Source organism: Linepithema humile, chromosome 2 (genome assembly GCF_040581485.1).
Source record: "Linepithema humile isolate Giens D197 chromosome 2, Lhum_UNIL_v1.0, whole genome shotgun sequence".
Classification (NCBI taxonomy): domain Eukaryota; kingdom Metazoa; phylum Arthropoda; class Insecta; order Hymenoptera; family Formicidae; genus Linepithema; species Linepithema humile.
Genome location: NC_090129.1, coordinates 34,187,303 through 34,207,964, shown reverse-complemented (window position 1 = coordinate 34,207,964; position 20,662 = coordinate 34,187,303). Strand labels below are relative to the sequence as shown.

Below are 20,662 nucleotides of genomic sequence, written 5' to 3'. Positions count from 1 at the left end.
TTTTAATTCAACGAAATAGATAATGTATCGAGCACTTTTGTGCGGTTTCTTTTGTTTTGAATAATTTATTTTTGTACAGCTGATCTAACAGAGCAATAATTGATCATGTGAAATAATAAGATGGATTTCGGGATGAATTGAATTAAACAATTGTTAGTTTATTATATAGTTTATTGTAATATTAATTATATACAAATTTAAAATTACGTCCAATGTGCTTCCGATTACGCTGACATACTGTTTCTCTCATCGACGTGCAGTATTATTACAAACGAAGGTATTTCCGAGCTCATCGGTACTCTTCGTTCGTTAACAGTATCAGCGACAGACCTAAGTTTAATTAATTTTTATTTACAGTCGAAATTGCATTCGAAAGTCCCTTCGACAGTCTGTCGCCGTCCAGATTTTCGAAAAACCTTCGTTAATCCTTTAAAAATAGGACAATTCTAAATTTAATTTTATTTTTTTATAAATTGGCTGTCTTAAAAAAAAACACGAAACAAATCACTTCTGTTGAAATCAATGAGATTAATATTTCAAAGAATAAAGTCCAATAAAGTTTTTGTGATATAAAAATTATAACAGTTAAGAAAATATGGCTTGTCAACGATTAATATTAATATGAATGCCTGCTTCGTGTAGCCATTTTTACTTCTGAAATGGTTAATTAAATTTACAATCATCCCATTTTCTTAAAATATTGATAGATTAAACGCGTTTTCTGAATTATAACAACTTTTTATCTTTGAATTCTGACTGATCACGATTTTCCATTCTACGATTCGCAATTCTTCTTTAACTTGCGATCGTTTGGCAGTATTCTGTTAAGTATCGTCAATTATTTAACTTCCCTTTTATTCTTATTATAAAAAAAATTGTTCGATTGATACGTGATCGTCCGTTTAACCCTTTTATTCTCAGGAAGTTATTAGATTTTTATTCTGCAAAAACTTATTTTCCTTTACAATGCAATTCGCAAAAAATTGATCGAAATATCGTCCTGCAATAATTCGATTAAACTGTCAAAATTGTTTTCTTTATTAAACTTTATTATAACAAAACCTTTGCTTTATGTAGCAAAGAAAAACAAATTTTTGTATTGTAGAAAATGCTTGGTCATTGAGAAGAAAAGGGTTAATTGAAATTATCATTGAGCATTTGAACGATCAAAGTCATAGAAATAAATCGTGGTGGCAGCAATTCGAATCATTATTATTACAATCACTCGGAAGAACGAGGACAGTATCGGCACGATTCACATCAACTCGAACCTTCAGTCTATATTACATGGAAGAATAATAAAAACGATAGGTGAAATAAAAGCAGATTAATTAAGAAACATTATTACTTATTGATAAAAATGTTATTTACAAAAAAATAATAAATAAAAATTGAGAACATATTTAAAATGTATAAATTTTCAATAACAAAATTAAAATAGTCATGTAGATAATGACTTGTCTTGTGTGAATGAGTTTTAATACTCGTTTGTTCGTCTATACATATCTATAATAATAGTACAGTATTTAAATATTTGATGGAACACAAAATAAAATACATATAATGAAAAATGACCTAAAAACACGTAGAAAATTAAGAAGATTAATCGAATGTTTCGCTTGTTCAAAAAATTAAAATTAAGTAGCTCGCATGTTATATTAGTAAAAATTAATGTTTCTGAATACATGAAAAATTGTTGGAATCGCTCTTTGGAAGTTCGCTCCAAAGTTCTCTTCCCGGAGATGAATAGTTCTACTTAACGTAGATTCGTCTATCCGTCAAAGACTATGTGATTTTCGGCAGTTGGTCGTAAATTCGAAAGGTAGAAAACGATAACAGTATAGCGTTGCCGTAAACCAGAGACGTAGAGAGCTGGACCCGAGCGACCGAAGCTTAGTCTTCCTCTTCTTAGCTCCATATAAAAGTCTATAGCAAATTTTGCTTTCGGGATCGAAATCCCAGCTACGTCCCTGCACTAACACATATTTGTCGCACAACAACGAAGATTTCTTCATTTTCCTTTCGCTTTTATCACTTCCTATCGGTAGCGTCACAGTCGCTACGAAACCTTTTGAAGAGTTCTGCGAGGTGATTCCCGCTTTTGACTTCAGATTTCATTTCAAAATTTTAATATAACTGTTGAGTTCCTTTTTTAAGATTCTATTATCGTAGTCAGAAAAGAACACCGTTTCAAACGCTCTCGCAAACGTTTCTCGACGGCAGTATCAGAATTTTAATCTACTCACGATCGTGTTATTTCGGCGGCGGTCTCCTAAAGTCAGACTCTCAATTTTTCTATGACTCAGAGGTGACCGTGTCCTTTCTTCAAGATGTCCACGGTCAGGCTGGTAGTCAGTTTTCGAATTAAGCGCTCGGCGATGTTAGAATCGTTCGAATATTTGAAATTCTAACTTATTCGCGGTCATGTTACTTCGCTGACCGCGAAGTCTCCTAAAGTCAGACCCTTAGCTCCTCCATGACTTGGGGATGATTGTGTCCTTTTTTCAAAGTCCCGGTGCCGCTCATGGCCAGGCTTTCCTGCTGGAGTTGATTGGGACTGATGATGAGATTCTGACCGGGCTTGCCGGGCTTTGTGTTCTTTGGCGGCGGGGGCGGCATAGGCACGTGACAGGTATTATTTTGAAGATCGGCAAACTCTGGCGGCGGTATGTGCTGAATGTGATGGCGCTCGGCGGTTTTGGTCTCCAGCTCGCCACAGATATTGTTCGGCATCTGGCCGTTTTCCTGGCGCTTCTTCGAACAGTTCTGATGCTGATGATTGCTCTTGTCGCGCTGATAATATACACCGGCGAAAATGAGCACATTCAGAATCAGCAGGCTGCAACCGATCGCAATTGTCACGCTCAGGGCGGTGGAATACGCCGCGAAACCGTCCTCAGGCTGCGCCGTGCTGTCCTCAAAGGTTAATTCGCTAGGAATAGCTGTTGACGCGTTGAACAAAGATTTCTCCATGGAAGTCACTTCCATGGTGGTTGTTCTCGCGGTTGTTGGCGGCCTTTGGATAAATCTGGGTGGCACCTGGAAAATAACATTGTTTTCTGAATATAAATCCAGCTTGACTGGTTGATTTTTACACTTAAAAAAGTATAAATAATATTATAAATAGGATAATACGCATATAATTAATAATTGGATTATTCCTGTAACAAAGTTGTAATACCCGCTCGTCGTCGAGAAGATGATGTGATCTAGGAACGTCATCTGAACCGGGCTTGTGAAGATCGGGCACTAGGTTCAACCAAAAAGAAAGACGATGGGCCCTATAGTGATTCTTCAACTTCGATTTGAGTTCTAGAAAATCGACAAGTTATCAATTTTAATTGAATTTCTATAAATAAGTAACTTTTTACTAAAAATACATAAGTACAATCTTATTATTAAGCCTCTTTGAAGATAGATTTCTGAAAAATTTATTTACCTATGCTAAGATATTTCTTGTGGACGGCCTCATAAGCGGTCCAATCGATATTTTTGAGCTTGGTCCTTTCCGGCCTCGGAGTCCTTTCCGAGCCGAGAGATCCAGGTTCAGGAGTACCTTCGTTTGGATTTCTGGATGATAGAAAGCGACCATTAATTGTGATTCAATTTTTATTTTACCAACATTTTAAGTTTTTCCACGACTTACCCGGTACGCGCAAAATTTGTTAAATACAGTATTACGCTCTCGGAAAGCGACACTTCGGCTCTGGTATAATTCTTCGGCCAATGAGACAAACCTCCGACCAAAGGCGCCCCGAAAAAATAAGGTAATTCTTCCCCGTGAATGCATCCCGGCCTCTGCAACAGTAATTTGGGATTAGTACAGTGCAAATTAATATAATAATAAAAATGTAAAATTAAATAAGACGCAGAAATAAACCAAAGATCTAATAAGAAGAGAAAAATGCAATCCTTGAAGCTTCACAATAGAAGCTTGATTCGAGTTGAAATTGATTTTATAATTGAAGATTCAATCGAATAATCCAGGCGCGAGTGAAAAGAGAGTGACACCGAAGAACTGACCGCAGAATTCAAAAACTTTTTCTGCAGTCAAAGGACTTTTTTTCGCGCTCGATCGAGAGCACTTGTGGAATCTGCTGGAGTTTCAGAAGCACTCTAATGTTTCGTTAAAATTATAAAAATATCTCAGCTAACTCCGTAAACTTGGCGTTTAAACGCGCTATTTCAACAAATTTGTGAATAGAATCCTTAAAAAATTTAAGTTATTCATAAATTATTTATTTAGTCTGCTCTTTAAGAAGTAGTAAAAAGTAGTAAAAGGTTTAGAGCTGCTTTTTAGAAGCAATGAAGAATTAAGATAGAATTTGACAAATGATGGTTATTGACAAGTGAGTAATCAAATTATTGATTGGTTATTATCTAATTATCTGGTGTCGCGATTAATGAATAATAACAGTAATCATGGCTCGAAAACAATCATTTGTCATCATTAAACTATTATTCGCTAATCGAGAAATAATTACGTTTCTCATTATAACAGTTTAACAAGTCATAATCAAAATTTCGCATCTTTTCTCTTTTCATATAATATAAAATTGCGCACAAGTTACACGTGCAATTTATTATTTTTAAATTGTAAGAAATATAAATTTTTTTGAAAATGTAGTATTCAGTGTATATGAACACATTTTGAATAAATTTAATCGTTCAATGTTTTCGCAAAATACTGAATTGTTAAAGTATGATGGCCAAGAGTTTAATGAAGCGACAAAATAGATTTATTAAACACGTTCCAATGCTTAGTGATACGGTTTCTTCCACGTTGTATGAATAAGCAACGCCGAGTTAGCATTTCCGCGAGACAAACGTGGGTGCGATCTTAACATTTTTCTACATGCAGATGCAATAAGTTCGTTGCAACGTTTACGCGCAATTCTTATTCTCGGCTAGAAGTGCGAGAGACGGGGAACGCGAAACGCGAGGTACAGGAAAAGGTGGCGCGTTGAACGTTTAATGCACTTTCATTTCGCCGGTGACGGCAACGGTGATCGCTAGGTCGAGGTACCAGACGATATTCGTATGCAAAGTGCACCGGGTGTAAGGCATAAAGGTGCTGGCGGAAATGACGACATAGGGTGAGAAGGAGAGAGCGCGCGAAAGCTGCAGGTGCGAGGCGAATGTAGAATTTCAAATCCTCCTTCGCCTTCTCCCTTCTAACCTCTTTAAAATTCGACTTCTCCGCCCGTTATTCTTCGAATTTACGAGACGATAAATACAGAAGTGATAATTTATTCAAATATTTTTTTTACACTTCTTGAGAGATCTAAAAAAAAACTTAGAAGATTGCTATCATCTTTGTGAACGTAAAGTTCACATGTTTTTATGATAAATACCGACATTTGATAATATTTTTTTGCGGAAACTTTTTGACTCGCGTATTTATGCTGTATTTATGTATCTTCCGCGTACACGGATATTTGAATAATAAAAATATGTTTTAACGAGCATTCCTAATACAAAGTATCAAACGAATATACATATCTCAAGTTAATATCCGAAATTTCATGCAACGGTAATAACCGATCTCATCGCTGCGATGCGCAATTTTCGGATTTCCCTGTACACATCCGCTTCTTGTTAGACATCCCCTCGGGAGAAGAGAGTGAGGGGGGGGGGAGATATAGCTAATATATGTGGCATTAATAATCGTGCCACCAAAATTCATTCGAAGTTTGAAACTAGGAACGGGCGAAGGGAAAGAGGAGGAATGAGGCAGGAAAGGGATTCCCGCATAAGTTTCCGAAATCAGATATAAGCAAGAGCTACTGCCATGTTGTTGTGTTTCCGGTGAATCCTAACTTCTGTCTCGTATATATCTAATATAGAAAAATAAATAAATACCTTGAGGTATCTTGAGTAAATAAAAATAGATAAATAAACTACACCATTTTTTTTTATACATATGTAATTTTAGAAATATCGGTGTGCCTTCAGATATCTTTAATCCTCCAGATTTTGCAGAATCTAGATTTTTCAAACCTCTTTTCATTCCGGTTTATTCGGTAAAAAGTACTATCTCGGCTCATCACAAACCTGAGGATAGTCTCCGTATTTCGTTTGATAGTCGAAGACATATAGATAGGAATTCCTATGGGATTGGCTGTGAAGATCTGCGGTTCTCGTCGCCGGGGCGACCGTATTCGCATCTCCTAGAGCCTCCAGGGTCTCGTCCCTGGAAAAAAGGATGGATAATCCCTTTTGTGGTTTTCATATATAATGTACTTCAAATACTTTTCTCTGGCTAAAGATAAACTTATAGTAATAGAATATGTAACTGAAAGAAATGTTAAAAAACACAATGTTTGCATTATTTTCTTCGATTTTTATAGTTGTATTACAATAAAAATAAAAATATATTAATTGAAATAAAAGAATCTAAGGTGTGAAACGACAGAATACTTAATAAATAATGTCCTAGTCAATAATATAATATACATGATAAATAATAAAACAGACAATTATAGATGAAAAATTGATAAATGTAAATAGTTAATTATCATGACTTTATATAATAATTTATATAATATTATTTATATAATTTATATAATATTTATATAATAACAATAGCGATTAATATAATATCTGTCGTCAATAGAATTTGATAATTATTTGTTGCCAATACATAATAAATAATTAACAGAATAAATAATCAAAGTAAGTTAAAAAAAACACGGCAAATGTTATTCTTAATTAAGTCACCTAATATTGACTGGATGCTGCACAGGACGCTCCCAGTCTGTGTACTCATTTATTATAGTTGCTAGAATCTCGGGTTGGTGATACGTGTACGTGTTTCGCACGAATTCACGTAGGATTTTTGTCCTCCTGTCGGCCTCAATTCCGTATTGAGCATCGTCAGCGGTTAGCGAAAAATACGCTTCCGAGCGAACAACCCCCACCATCAGATCGTACCTGCAAATTTATGAGCCTTCTTTTATATGTCTCAAAGAATAAAAATACTCCATAAAATGTAAATGAGTTTGCAATCGATCAAACATTTTCGACTACAGGCTTTTTCGTGAAAATATAGAAGGATTTTTCTTTCAAGATATTATCGAAATTTCTCTACGGCTGCAGAACTCTCTTACATTCTTCTCTTCGATTCTTAAAGTACCGCATTTTTTTATAGGAAATTTTGATATAAAATATAGAAATAAACGGGAAAAATTAACAGTATACGCAAGCATGAAAAGCTGTTAGGTATCTTCTTATCTCTGCATAGAAAAATTCTCAAGATTCTTAGATACTTATAATCTCTTTATAATTGTTAGGTATTAAAATTCCGAGGTTCTCCAGTCTTGTTTACGGGAGCTTTCAATATTTTTCAACGAAGAATGAAAAGGTTGTCCCCGGACGCTATAGGATACGACTTCCTTTTTCTTCGTGATATTTCTACGAGAGAAGAGGGAGGTCTCCGGTATTGTTCCCGCTCTATTTATTTTTCTCTTGTCTTGAAGTTCGTTCTCGCGAGTTATAACGACTGAGGCAAAAAGAGAAATTGGCAGATACCTCGACAGTTTCGCCACGACGTCCTTCCGCAGAAGAATGTTGTTAAGCGTATTGATCGTGTCGACCTGTAGAGTGTAGTCCTGATCCTCGGGATCGCCGGGATCGATTACGACACCGTCTATACTAGGGCCGAAGGCTGGCGCAAATTCCAATCCTTTAACAGGCACCGACACTAGTTCGCTCAAGGACACGTCCCTCAAGCATCTTAGCAGGACTGAGGGATCTCCTGCCGCCTGCAACGGAATAATAACGGCACGTCAGTAAGATCGAAATGTCCTTGATTATCCATCACTTGGTTTTTTTCAAACTTTATAAATATAAGAAAGTTAAATATTGTTAGCATTAAAAAAAATGCACAGAAAAGGAAGTATTAAATTTATTTTTCTAATTTTTGTAATAAAGTTTAGGGATTCATTAGCTGTATAATGTATTATATTAGCCCCAAGTCGACTAGACAATTGCGCTAACAATCTTATCGGAACGAGGCGCAATCGAGAACATTCCCATTTGGCGATGAACGGGTTCTCGTTTATGTGTACGAGATTGCGCAGGTAATTTGCACACGTGGGACTCGCCCATTTCGTCAGCGGCCGATTCGACATTCGATTGCGGCTAGCTTCCGTCTGCGTTGCGAGTTGGATTTCCAAAGACGATTACCAGCGTTAAAGCAATTCATTTGCGTACGGCCGGATTAAAGCGAATCGCCGCCGAAACTAGCCGATCTTTGGACCGGCGGCAGCTTGCACATCGCTGAATTTCGCTGAGCGACGCACGAAAATCTTGTTTACCTTGTCGGCGGTGCGCCGGCCCTCGTTAAGGCGCCAGCTCATTCTGACGATATATTCTCGCCGGAAAATACCGCCGGAAAATGTCGACCCTTTCCCGACGCGATCCTGCATATAGCGCGCCAAAATGCACTAATTCTGGAAACTCTTCTACCACGCTCAGGCGATTTACCATGTGAATTGCTTCGCGCATTAAGTGCAGTTTATTGTATACAGTCTATAAAATAAGAAATATATGAGAACCTTTCATCGCACGAGCAAAACAAAAATATCATCTCGTAAGATAAAATAAATATAACGAAAGGCATTCTTCAACCAGCAAATTAATATGAAATAAATTTTATGAAATTTTTATTTGACGCGTGTTATTAATGTAGAAAAAAATTCTGATTCGTTATCCGAAAAACAATGTTATAGAGTCTAAAAGAGAACAAATTTGCGGCTCGATATAGAAAGTAACGATTAAATGAGGATTAAACGTCGATTGTTTCCCGATGTTTCTGAAAGTGCCTCGCGGAAAAATGGTGGCGTGCGTGAAAATGGAAATCGAGGTAGGGATTATATTATGCTGTTCGGATCAGCGAACTTGTAGCGGAAATCAATTTTATTCCCGTCCTCTCTCGCACACCTCCGAAATACACACGGGGGAAAGTTCGAATTGGAAAAACACCGATGAAACCGGGTTATCTTTTATTGGGTTATTTTTGACGGACGAGAACGCGTCGGGCTTATAGATATCAGGGTTCTCGATGCGGATCGGAAATATCGTCGCTGCATATCAATTTCAATAAAGAAGACGTCACGGTGGCTCTGCAGTTATAAAGTGGGCCAAGTACGTAATTCACCTTCAATAAAAATAACCGTCAAGCGAGAAAAACATATTTTTCATAGCGTCTGTAGTACAGGATGTGTATCGTAAAAAAAAAAGAAGAAAAGACGAATAAAAAGAACGAAGAATCTATGTAACGTAGCGCAGTAGTGCTTTTTATTAACTTTTGAAGGTTACTTAAGGTTTTTATTCAATATTACATTTTACGTTATTATTATTATTTTTAATTTATATTGATACGTAATTTTAACACAAGTGGTACAAAATGTCCTTCAGCTAATACAAAAGTTTCCAACTGATAAAATAATTACTGTCGTTTCAGTATACTATACACTAAATTTGCCTCGCCCAATTCGCAATTTGCGAAATTTAGCGTCTCTTTTATTGAAAGTGCGCGCGCGCGCGCTGTCGCCTATTGGGGCTGTTGTATGTCTCCGGTGTATATTAGCTTAATTGAAACGCACCGTTAATATAATTGGTATTGCGTAATTAACGCTGTAAAAACACGGCTGCGCCGTTATTCGCGCATTTGATATTTTAATTTATGTTCATCCGCTTTTACGCAGCCGTTTCGCCGCCGACGATTGGCATTATTGTGAATTATACTAGTCGCGTTTGAAAACGAGCGAATAAGAATTAATGCTACAAGTGATACGATGCGATGAAACGAAACGTATCCTGTCGATCAACCTCGCGAAACTGAAATAAACGATACGCATCTAAATTTAATGCTAATTTCAACGCGTTTATTTCTTTCGCGAAGTTGAAATCTGTCGAAAGAACGTGCTTGAATTGTTGAAAAATTTTTTGCGCCAGCTTTTCTGTTTTTAACATTTTATTTAATTCTTTTTTAGCTTAACGTAATTAGAAAAATTTGTTAAATTTAATTTCTTCTTTTCAAAAAGTTAATCTAATAATTAAAATGCAACTTTTGCAACATTGCTGCAGTCGGTGTCTGTTAATTTTAGCATTGTATTATTTAGGTGCATAACATTCGTAAATAAAAATGCCACATTTCCGGGAAATTAATAGTGGAAGGGAATAACGGAAGGGGTTAATGAAATTATAGACTGACGCGCAGGATAATTTCGACGATCGGACGGACATGTTTGCTAGTACTCACCAACGAACAATTTAGGTGTTTGGCGACCTGCATGGCGTAATTGGCGGCGCCTCTCACCAACGCCCAGGGTGAAAGCGCGCTGCCTGACATCAGGACGCCTCGATGGAACAACAGACCTGCAATCGAGCCGTTATTAATGCTACACATACACATATATACATTTTGTGAGGTTTGTCAAGCCCACATCGGCCTGAAAATTGATTTTTGCTTTTTACGAAAGGCGCAACTGAAAGAGCAGAATAATTATCGTACAATTTTAGCACGTTGCAATTTTTGCATTCTCGGTTTTCTGAAAACGTTTTGCATCTCGCGAAGAAGATCCCATCTCAGAATCACTGCATTCTAGATGCGATTCCGGAATTCGCGTATGAAATTCTTGTATCATGCTTTCCGAAAGAGCCCGTTTTATCTTGGAATATGCAAATCATATCTCATAATGCAAAAGTGTTTGTTCGCGTGGGAAAAGATTATATATCGCAACACAGAAATTGAATTTTCGGCGTGATTTCGGGGTCGATTCTCTTCGCGAGCAAAGCTGCGATATTACCTGAGTAAACGAAATACAATCCGAGGGTTTCAATGCATAGTAACGAATACTCATCCCGACCGCTCGATAGCTTTATTTCCAATCAACGACTTCCATTACGGCGCTATCAACGATTTCCGCTATGAAAATGACAAGCAAGACGTATTGAACGTCGCTAAATACAAAATGTTTCAAGTAAATAAAATGCACTTTATTTTATAATATTGCAAAATGTAGTAAAAAAATGTTATATATAGCATTCGATAGCCTCATTTTATATCTCAACGTTGATTATAAAAATATGTTTGATTAATGTTATCTACATGTAGTCAAGATTTTAAAGAAAATAAAAAATTGTAAGTTTCTTCTTTTTAATAATAATAATAAAATAAAAATATATTCCTGTAACCACAGAATTAGCTGGAAACTGGAGTTTATTAATTATTAATTTTCCTAAAAGCATATGAGACATTAGACAAGAGGGTGTATAATTTGCACTATAAAGAAAATTAAAGCGGTAGGATAAGCACGACCTCACAGTTTCATCGTGCTAGTTTGTCTATTATTTTACACAGAGAACCCCGGAATAAGTCGCTTAATTCCAATCTTGTGAATCGTTAATCTTAATACACGTGCTTGTCGGAACATTATTGTGCATATACACACAAAGTAGTGTTGCTTTAATTAATAAAATAAATTAAAAAAAAAATTTGAAGGCCAAAAATTGTTTTGAGCAAACTTATTTCTCGCGGAAAAGACTTTTGCACGTAAAAATTGCGAAAAATTGTAGATAGTAAATTAATAATTGCGGTTTAAATACAGCTATATAAATGTAGCTAAATAAATATTCTTCCACGCGTAACCTTTGTTTCGCCAATCAAACGATCTTGATGTTCGACGAAATGTGTCTTCACGAGAGGTCTTATCAGCCCGATACATGTCGATATCCGATTGGATCTCATTCATTTAGCGAAGGAGATACCGGGGTAAACTCTGAATATCCGGACAGCATCCTCGACGTATTTCCGACATTACAGAATCAAGATGGCCTCGTTCTTCCGATATCCGTCGTCGCCGAGAGCGGACGACACCGAACGATAAGACGGTGTCGAAGCTCGCGACATTAAAGGACTATTAAAGGATTATCGCGGGCTCAAATTCTGTCGCGTTACTTGGATTTAATGGCAGTCCTCCATAATACCTGAGGATTAATTAATTCCTTCGAGGGAGCTGGATCCCAGTAGCCAAGCAACGAATTAAAGGTGTCGGATCAAAGGAAACGAAGGACTCGAAGAGACACGAACATCAGAATTAGAAGAAAAGCAGAATCGAGAAATCGGGAAGTTCAAATTCGCGATTAAAGCAATAGAGAAATCGAAGGAATCGAGAAATCAGGATTTGAAAGGACTAAGATATAATTAAAGGCGGGAGATTTAAGCTCCATTACTCCTTACCATTCATCACGATATTGTAATCAATTTTTGCGAAGAAGAATCGAAGTGAAAAAAAAAAAGGGAGATATTATTTATTAGCAAGAAACCGGTAAGCTCTATTATTATTCTTTGCCGTGTCCTCCAATAAATGGCACGGTCTTAAATTTATTCTGGCGCGAGGGGACAAAAAACAAAGTGTAGCAATCTGTTTCGGAACCACAGAGCTTATCACCGGGACCTTCTGGATGATAATTCACAACAGTTGGGAGTTGTCAATGGTAGTCGGGCCAGCTGATTCCTTGGTAATTTATGGCATCTGGTAAACCACCCCATTATTCCTGGCTCCTCTGTCTCGTGTGGCTTCTCGCCCTTCGACCTTCATCATCCCCCCTCACATTCCTTCTCTCCTCTTTCATTCAATTCAACGTAATATTATTGTGTTTTCACATGTCGACGACAAGAGAAATAGTTCTTTACGAATTTCGTATTCAAAACAATAAATTGTTGTATCGAATAGATATCGAATGAAAAAAGCACAGGAATCAATAATTATCCGATATAAGATGTTAAATAGAAATTCAGGAATATTATGTGTGTGGAGTGTGAACTCACCGTCAGGAACTGCGCGGCTGGTCATCAGGAAGTTCACGCAGGCGGCGCCGGTGCCGTGTCCCACCAGCGTGACGTTTCCAGGATCACCCCCGAAATAAGCGATGTTCTCCTGCACCCAGTGTAATGCGGCGATTTGGTCCATCAGGCCGTAATTCGCAGGCGAGCGTAAGTGCGAGTCTGTGTTGGCGTTTAGAAAGCCTGCAATCAAAACAAGCCCCGTTTATGGTCAGCGCGAGGCTCTCGGTGTCCATTATCGCCGGTTACGGCTAGTATAACATCACCGGTGATCGCACCGGAATTACCGCCCACCGGGGTTAATTCCAATCGTCGCATGTCGCGGATTATCGAGTGACAGGCAATATAAATCGTGCGGCACAATAAAATGGAAGTGGTTCGTGCCTGAATATCTCGAAATGAGAAAGTCACTAGGCTCTAGTTATGCTCACTTTCACGCGAGTGAGTGTCTCAATTGCCGATCATTGTTATTTATGAACACCGAACCCAGAAATTAAGTTATAAAAAAAAAAATTCAGAATCGTTGCAATACGAGGATTATTTGAAAAATTTGTTACCCAAAAATGAAAAAAAAAAAAACAAACTGTTCGACAGCAAATTGATTTCTGCATATCTATTCGGTTATCTAAGTTAGGTTAGGTTAGGTTAGGTTTTACCGTTCAATTTTTAGAAATATTGCGCCGAGCGCAGCCTGTCTGCATGCAAGGGTTAAATAGTCGGGGATATAGAGATTGGACCCTCCCCTCCTCCCTGTCTGGTGAGCAGTCGGCATGATTTAGTGCCCAGGCACGTATCACGTCCTACTTTGCGTATCGTTTCGCCGAACGCGATATCACTATCAATTGGCGGAGTCGAAATGTTATTTATGAGAGCCGGATGGCGCCATTGGCAACAGTCTTACTCCAGGCTTGTCGTATTGTCACGATGCATATTTCGACTTTGCTCTCATTGAAATACATTCATCAGCGAACCGACTTTACTCTTTCCCTTCCGTTTCCGCCAAAATAAATTCGCCAGCATAAATCTGCCAGCTGTTCAAGTTTGTTTATATTTATTCCCGTATTTGTTTCATCGGAACAGTCTTTTACTCCCACGGAACTGCACGCTGATATCAAAAGTCAATACTGTAATATGAGAAAGTTACGATAATACAAGTTTTGGATAATAACAAGGTGGTTTTAATCAACCCGCGAATGATGGGTGGTTTTTCTTGCGTGAAAAGTTGCGCGCGGAATTTTCAGATTTTATTCAACAATCGCTGCTACCAGCAATATATTGCATATTACAAATTGTGGAATTCGAAACATTTTCACGTGGCCATTCACGGGTTAAATGTCTCCAATTAGTGATTATAGTTGCATTCTTTCTGTTTCTAGATCTTGGTCAAATTACAGAATTCACTTAAGCGCGGCAACGACCGTTCGCACTCTCGATGTTTCTTAACGTTTCTATACGAACAAAATTAGCAGAAAATAAAAATACTTTCGTAACAATTATCCTTAAAATCGTTTCCTAATTGGATCTTGCGAAACCAGGAATTATCAGCAGTGTCAGTTCTCTGTGTAGTCAATTAATTCGACTCGCTTTTAATATAGGCGGAGAGGGAAATTCGATTAGCCGCTGTTTGAATCGGATTGACCCCTCGGGAAGGTTTCGGCCTCCTTTCCGCCTTCTTTCCGCCGACTTAAGTCGCGAATTCGACGATTGTTGCTGTCGTTAAGTTTCGTGATATTTTATCGCTCGCAACAGGAGTCGCGCTTGGCCGGTGTGTTTGCCGCTCGAAACATGCTGCGCCATTAAATTATCCATCATATTTACCAGCCGACATACTGTAGACCGTTCTTCGCAAAGCTAAGAGGATTATTTCCATTATGAGCCACCCATATATATATACTTGCCGGTGCGCATTAACTTTAGGGTACTCGCTGCCTTAACAAGAGAGGCGTTACCGTCGCTAGGATCTGGGTCAACGATGTTGCGCCGACTGTTTCCCGCTGCCAAATCGATAATTTGGAAAGCCTCATTCTGAGTGGAAAAACGCCCAAATGTCCCTTTTCTGGGATTCTTATATAAGATTTGGTGGAATCCTTATAAATCCTTCCGGGATTAGCGCAACACTTTTCTGAGATTTTCCGCCTAATAAATAACCGTTTGATTAAATTGTCACGTAAGTAATATCCAACTTTTTCTTATATCTTCCTTTCGAGATTTTATTGTCTTAATTTTCTTGCAGAAATGCCAATGAAATTGTCTCCGAGTTGTTAAGAATGTTTTATAACAGAATATTAGCAGCTCTTATTCATTTCTTTTTTATCTTTGTGCAGAAGTTCTTGATATTCCAGACTATTTAACATGCCTTGGCTAATTTACTCTCCACTTTTCCACTCAGTTCTTGCAAAGTAATAATCGGTGATCATAAAAAAAAATTTTCCTTAAGTTTCTTGCTGTTTGAATTTCTGTTAAAGCTTTCATTGATTGTTACATTCATATTTCAAGACTCTGTCCAAATGGAATGCTTCTATTACCAATCTAATTCTGATTAAATTGTCAAATAGTACAATGCCCGTATCTCGTTCTCGAATTCTTCGGATGCAAAACTCCAGAAAAATTAGAGCCGCGCTGAGATTTTCGTGTGGGATATTTGTGTCACCGGTACATTTTTATCTTATGACGAGAGACATCTCGTTATTTCGTCTTTCCACCTTCGGGCCATGTTTAGTTGGATTCAATAACGACCCTCTACTCCGATTTCAAAAAAAGAAAAAAAAAAGAAAAAAATGCACAAAGCACTTGCGCACGCGCTTACACGCATCAGAAAAGTGCGAAACGTGAAAGCGGAATAGAAATAAAGCACTGGTCATGTCCCATTTGATATTCAACCTCCGGCGTATCTGTCGCGTTGCGCTTCCGCGTCTCCTATTCTTCTCGTTACAATAGAACTGCTGAACGCTATTCGTTGATTTAAATTTTCCGGTACACGCTGGTACACACGCAGAGCATTATAGCGGGAAGGGAAAGGGAGCGGGAGGAGGGAATAGGTGTTGGTGAGTATCGCCGGTCGGTGCGGTATTCACAAAGCACCGCATCATTTTTCCGAAACGAAGGAAAATGAAAAAAAAAAAAACGGAGGGAAAAAATTGCGGCTACCGCGGAGTGGAATTTCCTGGGCGTCGCCATTTTATCCTGTTGTGTTTTTTTTTTCCTCGCATCTCTTTTTGTTTTTCATCCTGTTATCGATGGAATCAACACAAATTTACTATGCGCTGTTAGCATGCGAATTATCGCGGACTCTTGAATTAATGTTGATGAAAACTGTCCCTTTGACGTCTCCCTTGTCGCTAGCCTCCATTCTAACGCAAGTTATTTCATTAACGTAAAAGCATCTAGCTCAATCTGATATGACGTGATAATGACAGCGACAAATAATAATTATTTAGCGTTTAATCTGACAATAATTAATTCAAAGTTAATCTCCAATTAGAATTGAATCCAACATGGATTTTTGGTCGGTTTCCGAGATTTTTGGACTCTCAAATTCTTAGATCTGCTTGATTTAAAGACCCGCGATTTTCAATTCTGTTTCGTTTGGAAGCTGAGGAAGAAATGGTATTAAGACACCCTGTATGCGGTATGGGGTGATAGACGAGAATGGCGGGGCGCTGTCGCGCCGAAGAGAGTAGGATGAGAGAAAGGGAGAGGGTGGAGTCAAGAATTTAGTTTGGTGAAACGGAAGACCTGGCCGTAATGAGTTTCCTATTAGATTTGGTTGCCCGGGTTGCCAGGCAACAAGCCTCGGGTCGCCGGAACTTGCAATCCCCGTGGCGTTCGCGGCCGCCAACTTCTCACCGTTCGCTTCTTCGTGCACTTCTGCTTTTTTCGCGGCTGTTTTTTCTCCGACCGGTCGTGTCAAACGTCGCGGGGTAACAAGTTCTAACAGGGTCTCGAGATAAGCGTACATGCGCTGTCTCTGCAAACGCAAGTTCTGAATCAATCGTCAGGTTCCAAGGATTGCGCCAACGCTGTGTCCTTAGTTTTGCATGAATATGCATGCATATATGCGGACTTTGCTGTCGCAACTATGACCTTTAGTCTAAATGTTGCTTCCAGATAGAGCAGGAAAATTGAGTAAACACACTTAACGCTAAGTGACGTCGGTGCAACCGGCCCTAAATAGCTAATGAGCTACGGTCGACTGGTTCGTTTCAAACCTTAACTGCTGCGAGGTAGCGTTTCACACCATTAAGCGAGCAACTAACATATGTGATTTATCTGAGTTCTGAACTGTTTGTGAAAGTTATATCTGACTCGGCAATCGAGGTTAATTATTGAGGTATTTAACGCAGAAGAGTCGGAACGCAGGTATAGAAATTAAGAAAAAATTAACAAAATTAGGAAGACTAGATTGTGAAGAAAATATAGATTTGAAAAAACGGAAGAATTAAGGAAGGTTTAATCTAAGAATTTGTAAAAAACTCAACTCATTTTCATAAAGAAACCTGGAGGTGTAAAATTAAAAGAAAAAGAATCTAATTCCACTAGCTGCAAAAATTTAGAATTATTTCTGCAGGAAATTAAATTCATTGCGTAAAAATACAAAAAGCAAGAAAACTATTTTAAGAATCCGAAGAAAGATCGTATTAAGAACTTGAAAATTGAAGAGTTCCAATTTCAAACAGTTATTTAGAAGGATCTAGAAAGCCAAAAATACAGGATTTCACAGTTTCAGGAATTTGAATTATAGAGGATTTTCAGATCCAAAAAATAGAAAATTTGTCTTTCTTGAAAATCCAGAACTTTAGAGTTGGAAAGATTTAGGTATCGACAAAACTAGGATTGAAAGTATCTGTCATGACTCACCCAAGATGCCGAGTCTATAGTTGATAGTGACGACGACGACGCTTCCGTAGCTGGCTAGGACGCTGCCATCGTAGGGATTTCCACTGCTCCATTCATAGCTCTCGCCGTGCACAAATACGATCACAGGGTATCTCCTACCGCCGCCGTCTCTCGCTCCGGCTGTAATCAATAAAATTATGCGGTGATCGATCGATATTCTCAACACCTGATAGTTCACGTCGCGCGTCCTTAAAAGGTCATTTTTCAGCACTCTAAGGTCTTACGAAGTTTTGACAGCCCGGTAAAGAATTACTATGTCTTTAGGAGAGACAAACTTTACTACAACCAAGAATCAAACAGTTATATCCTTTATAAGATCGTAAATCATCATTTAAAAATTCAAAATAAAAAAAAACCTCTCCTTCGGAAATTAAAAAATTTGCAATTAAAAATAATTACACATTTAATGTCCAGGGATGGAGACAATAATAATTAGCATAATGTATTATTTAACAACAGTTAAAATTAAAATAAATTTGTAATTTAATTCTTGATATTACTGTAAGTAATAATGCATATAAAAAAGTTTTTGAAGTTTATTCGAGTTTTGTGTAAAACGAGCGAACTCTGCGTGTCGGGCGACGTGTCGCCTGTCGCTTTTGATGTAATTAAAACAAGCAGTGGTGGGCTCGCACACACGAAAGGGGTGCGTCAATCTGATTTACTATGGTAATACCAAAAGGGTGAACACGCAAGGGTGATCACTGAGGTTAGATCGAGCAGTAATTCAACAAATCACGCGTCACCATTCTGATGATAGCGATCTCCATTGCGATCATCTCGATGCTTTTTGTATCTTTCGATTTCTGTTCGGCGTGAAATACACAGATTTCATCGATTATCTTTTTCTTGTGAAACTTTCATAGATCAATTAACAGTTAATTTTCCCGCAACTTTTTTAACAGAATTAAAATTTCTTTCTGAACTTATTTTAATTGTTAGAAAAGCATCTCCAGTTTCACCTCCTTTTTTTGTAATTTAATGTTTGATATTTGTAATTGACACTTGTCTTTTCGATAATTAAACATTTTGCAAGGAATTTTTAGCCGAGGAAATTTAGCAAGAATAAACGTGTTGCGGAAAATGAACGTGTCGATACGATTAGGGGAGTAAACGAGCGCTTGATTGGCCGGCCATGTTAATTAAGTGCCCCTACAGAATGATGACGATTCGGCGCCCATATCAATTAATCGACCGCAACCGCGCCGGCTAATTATTATTTTCATTATCGTCCTTGTAGCTTCCTCACGCGCTTTCTAATTGGCGATTCTGTCGATTGCTCCGAATGCACATCCCTTGATACATGTTCATTAAAGCCCGTTTTATACAACTGCGAACTCGCAGAGGAATTCCGTTAGTAATTCTGTATATTCTATAATACTCTCTAGTATATTTCATAGAGAGAAGCTGGCTGGAATTGGCTTATTTTACGTTACTTTTATAAAATTTGTCAACGTTTAAATATCTTTCCATGAAAAAAATACAACGTTACAAATATATATTATTAAAAATTGAAAATTCACAATATTCGAGAATATCTGAATCTTATTTTTTCAAAAGATAAGAATTTCATTTTCCTCCGTTGCTGGGGAAAATCGAGATTTCAACTTATCCGGCCTCATCGCGGCCGCTATACATTATTTCGACCGTGAATAAATTTACAAGCGCCCTGTCAATATTTGATGCGATCCGCAAACAATTTGCCGGGGCGCCTCTAACGGACTTTACATATTCATAAAGCGGTGCTCCGTAGTTTGATATCGCGGGTGGTAAACGAGAAGTACCTACATTCCCGTTAGATCGCTTTATTTTGCAAACTTGATATTGCATCCGCCTTCTTAGCAACGCTTCCTTTAATCCTTTCAACCCTGCGGCTGGCAAATGCCGCTGGCGGGAGAAGCAGATTGTGCATTTATCATGCATGAATCAGAACTTTATCTTTTAAGCCAATTCAGGTTGACTTTGTGCCATCAAAATTTAATTTCATCTTTTATTGCCGCAACACGTTGCAATATTTGTTAACTGAAAAGTTGAATAAATACCGAAATAACTGGAGAAAAAAAACTTTTTAATTTTAAATGTAATCTTGGTTTTCGCGAAATCTTTTTAAACTTGAATTTTGATCAAAATACTTACTCTAAATTCTGGAAATAAAATTTTCATTAAATTCATTGTTTTCACAGATGGAATACTAAGGTACGACAATTCCGACTGGACAGAGAGATGTTTTAAAGACGTTTTAAAGGCATCCCGAAAAAAAGACGTCTTTCTCAAAGACATTTTAAAAAAGACATTTCCACAGAAGTAAAAGTTCTTTTTACTTTTAATATCTTGTCTTTTCAATTTTATTGCATATACGAACGCGCGGGAGAGAATGAAAAGAAAAAAATAAAAGATAAATAGGCAAGGTTGAGTGCAACTATAATGCAGCGCACTTTATCGGTTCGTTCTGCGAGCTACAGTGACACAAACGGGATTACGATGTACAGATAAGGATGACGACGATGCGGTTATTATGGCTGCATTCATTGCATGTATTCACAGCGAGATTGCCGTGGTAAAAGCTTGCATGTAGTCCAGAAGCGACACGTATACCGGATGTAGCTATACGCTCGTCTTATTAGAAATGTCGCAACGACTGCTCTACGTGATCAATCAACGGAGTAACGTTTATTCTGCAGGTGAATATCCATCCTTTCTTGCAGGATAATAAATTGTTGATAAAAGCTATTCAGTTTGAAAATTCAGAACTCGTCGAAACAAAATTAGATTGGACGATTTCGAGAGTTGAATAAATTAAATATCTTGAGCATTCTGTTCGAAAGTTAGAGAATTCATCAAATCGATGACCATAAACGCAGCTCTCGTATTGCTCTCGTCTCGAGTGATACTTGAGATTCTTCACAACAAATT

General features: G+C 37.8%; 1 protein-coding gene across 1 annotated transcript in view; it reads right to left on the bottom strand.

Annotated features, from left to right (window-relative positions):
* Positions 1-150: 150 nt before the first annotated feature.
* Nlg3 (Neuroligin 3) overlaps positions 151-20,662 on the bottom strand; it is a 132,068-nt gene continuing 111,556 nt past the window's right edge. The window contains exons 2-11 of the mRNA XM_012371636.2: positions 17,711-17,869; positions 12,839-13,036; positions 10,268-10,383; positions 7,531-7,763; positions 6,721-6,933; positions 6,055-6,193; positions 3,647-3,798; positions 3,440-3,570; positions 3,182-3,312; positions 151-3,039 (exon numbers count right to left, since the gene is read on the bottom strand). Of these exons, the coding sequence (XP_012227059.1) occupies positions 2,458-3,039; positions 3,182-3,312; positions 3,440-3,570; positions 3,647-3,798; positions 6,055-6,193; positions 6,721-6,933; positions 7,531-7,763; positions 10,268-10,383; positions 12,839-13,036; positions 17,711-17,869 (2,054 nt within the window). The 3' untranslated portion in view covers positions 151-2,457. The remainder of the gene's footprint in view (positions 3,040-3,181; positions 3,313-3,439; positions 3,571-3,646; positions 3,799-6,054; positions 6,194-6,720; positions 6,934-7,530; positions 7,764-10,267; positions 10,384-12,838; positions 13,037-17,710; positions 17,870-20,662) is intronic.